This window comes from Morone saxatilis, unplaced genomic scaffold (genome assembly GCF_004916995.1).
Source record: "Morone saxatilis isolate NCDOM2014 unplaced genomic scaffold, NCSU_SB_2.0 Contig24, whole genome shotgun sequence".
Taxonomy (NCBI): domain Eukaryota; kingdom Metazoa; phylum Chordata; class Actinopteri; family Moronidae; genus Morone; species Morone saxatilis.
In genome coordinates, this window is record NW_023339807.1 from 13,355,746 (window position 1) to 13,358,949 (window position 3,204).

At 44.6% G+C, this 3,204-nt stretch overlaps 1 protein-coding gene across 1 annotated transcript; it reads left to right on the forward strand.

Moving 5' to 3' along the window:
* Window positions 1–1,431: 1,431 nt before the first annotated feature.
* Window positions 1,432–3,201, forward strand: hoxa11b (homeobox A11b; the record flags this gene model as incomplete). The annotated part of the gene is made up of 2 exons (XM_035672158.1): window positions 1,432–2,096; window positions 3,071–3,201. Coding segments are annotated over exons 1-2 (744 nt in total), but the record flags the coding sequence as incomplete, so codon positions are not given.
* Window positions 3,202–3,204: the final 3 nt, after the last annotated feature.

Here is a 3,204-nt window from a genome sequence, read left to right on the forward strand (position 1 = left end):
AGTGATATGTGACACATGTGCCCACTTACTCAGCGGTGATGACAAATGAAAATGGATTGGACTGTGGGAAATAGCCCGTGTCCAAAGGTTTATATTGGGCGTTGGGAAAGAGAGAACAGGCGATGCAAATATTGGAGCCCCTTTCGGTAAATGCTTTTATTATTCATGAGCAACATCTGTATGTTTACGTTGAATACATCAGCCGGTGTACCCTCATATGAACTTCAGTCAGGCTGCTTCTGGCCCGCTTCTAATTTCCATCCTAACATTTTATTTTTGCGCAACACGAATCCTCCATGAAATTAGTCTTGAATCACAATATGCATGAGTTTTAGAGTTTTAACTTAATAATTAAAGAGCAACTTTTACGCGCATAAGCTGACAAAACAGCATGCAATAAAACATACATTTGGGCATAATGAAGTCCGCTGCAGAGCAGAGAAGAGCTGGCGTGCCTTTATGATCATGAAAAAGCTTGTCTAAACAAACACATAGCAACCAAGAGGGATCTAAGTCTGTCTTTACAGGCTATTGTCTTTTTGTCCCGGGGTGTCAAACTGGACTGACGCCTGACATGCAGTGCAGCATGACTCGCATTACTTCGCCACTTGTGGACTAGATTCGTCTAAATATAGCCAGAGGAGCTATATTAAATTCACATAGAGAGACGACGAATTCATACCTGCCACTGGCTCACTGAGGAAATCATTTAAAATAGATTAAATTCATCATACAGCTTCAAAAATAACTGACACATGTGCGGCACAGGCACAAACGTATTTTAAATAAAGACCTGTCCTGTCAAACTCAACAAGTTCTTTGGTTTGTTTAGCCTAAGTGTTATTTGCGGCACAGGGATTAAGCCCTACGTGCATAACAAAGTCTAAATCGTGTTGCCTTTGGTCTAAAAATATGATCTCCATCCACCTAATGTTTCAGGCGTCTCTGCAGAGGTTAAGGTTAGGGTTAAGGTGAGGTTTAAAAACGAACTTAAAAGGTAAAAAAAAAAAAGAAGACAGGTTAAGCAGCTTGGCGTGAAATTGGATACAATTCTGTCTTTTGTTCTTCCTTGTAATGTGATAATTTAACGACGATTGTCTGCAGCCAGATAGAAGCAACCCTACGGAGGCTCTACGGTGGAAAACAACCCCTGTTTCAATTATTTAGCTCTTTCAAAATAGCCTAAATTGCGTCTATGCAAAATTCCCATCTCAGTATTTTTCCTTTCCCATACAGCCAAAGCTCTACTTTATAAACTCATTGACTCATAGGCCTATAGCCTACACGTTGAGGCGTAGGCTATCTGTCATTTTGTGCCAGTGGTCACATGGCTTTGGCCCTCAGGAATGGATAGAGATGGATCCCCACGTCAGCTTGTACGTCTAAGGATTTCTGCTCCACCAGTCTGCCTCAAAGTGACTGGAGCGCAGCGCCGCGGAGGAACTATGCGAGGATTATTATAGGACGTTTCCAACAGCAGAATATGGATTTTGATGAGCGCATCTCTGGCTCTAATATGTATTTACCGAGCTGCACTTACTACGTCTCCGGAGCCGACTTCTCGGGTCTCCCTCATTATTTAACCCAGAGCCAGTCCTCTTGCCCCATGACATACCCCTACCAGTCCTCAGCCCTGCCACAGGTCCCGTCCGTGAGAGATGTGGCTTTCAGAGACTATGGAATTGACACATCGAGTAAATGGCACCACAGCAGGGGGAGCCTATCGCACTGCTACACCGAGGACATAGTGCACAGCCGGGACGGCTGGACGTCGAGCCCGACCTCACGGGGCGCAGAGATCCTGGTGAAAGGCAGCTCCAGCGCCGGCCACTCCGGCTCCTCCAACCCGACGCCCGGCTTCTATGGCAGCGTTGGGAGGAACGGCGTCCTGCCGCAGGCGTTTGACCAGTTCTTCGACACCGCCTACGGGGGTGCAGAGAGCAGCACAACACCGACAGCACAACCGACAGCGGACACGGACAGACACGCCGCCAAAACAAGCCCCGCTCCTCCGGCTCACCCGGGCTCGGACACGGCGGAGAGCTTCAGCCCCAAGTCTTCCTCCGGCCACAGCGAGGAGAAACAGAGCAAAAGCAGCAGTGAGTAACAGCCCCTGCTCGGCGCAAGAAGGAGAAAAATCTAACGCGTTGCTCTTAAAGATTTTTATATGCTGTTTTATAAGCACGTAAGGTTTATGGAGGGCCTGCAGATTTACCCTATAACAAAAAACTATGTTATAAACGACAAGATCACGTGCTTGGGATTGAAATTGGCCGTGAAGACTTTGGCGTTAAGCTTGTCTTCCAAGATTTCAAACAAGATCTCCACTTTTCTCTCCATATGTGTGCTCAAATCTGCTTGTATAGTTAGCCTGTAAACAGCCTTTTATAAATTACTAGTGAAGTAACAAATATAAACATTCTAGATACACCCTTTAAGGCCCATGTTTGTGTCTATGTGATTATTATTATTTTGTTATATATATATATTTTAACATGTTTGCTTTTGGATTTATAATTTGGTTTATTGTGGGCTGATTTATGTGGGCTGCTGGGGCATTTTAACCTGACTTTGAACCAGATTTAGGATTAAACCCTGCTCCTTATTTAAACATAAATATTGACAAATGCACCGGATTTGCGGGGATTTAATTCAACAACCGCTCTCCATGAAATTTGCCTCTCTATCACTAAAACAACAGCTCTTTACGCACAGTGAAATCAAAAAGCGGACAGTACAAGCATATCAGATACATGATACCCATGACTGTTTGGATAAGGCCCTCGCCCTCACCCTTAAAAACCAGCCAGTATGGTTTTACAGATTTCAATAAGTTTTCACAACTTCCGACACGCAATGCTTCATGCCCAACACGTCCCACTATCAAGTCCAGTCTTTGTTTACAAATCTCGGTCCTGTAGGCCTGAGAGGAAGGAGACACTTGAACTCCAAAGCTCATGTTAGACCACCACTGCTGCTCCAAAGCAGGAAATAGACTAATGATTTCATGTTGTTGCAATGTGTCTATAATATCTTATGTGGTGACCTTTTTTATTTATTTCTCTTTCAGGTGGCCAGAGGACGCGCAAGAAGAGATGTCCATACTCAAAGTATCAGATCAGGGAACTGGAAAGGGAGTTCTTTTTCAGCGTTTACATCAACAAAGAGAAACGTCTGCAGCTCTCACGGATGCTCAATCTGACA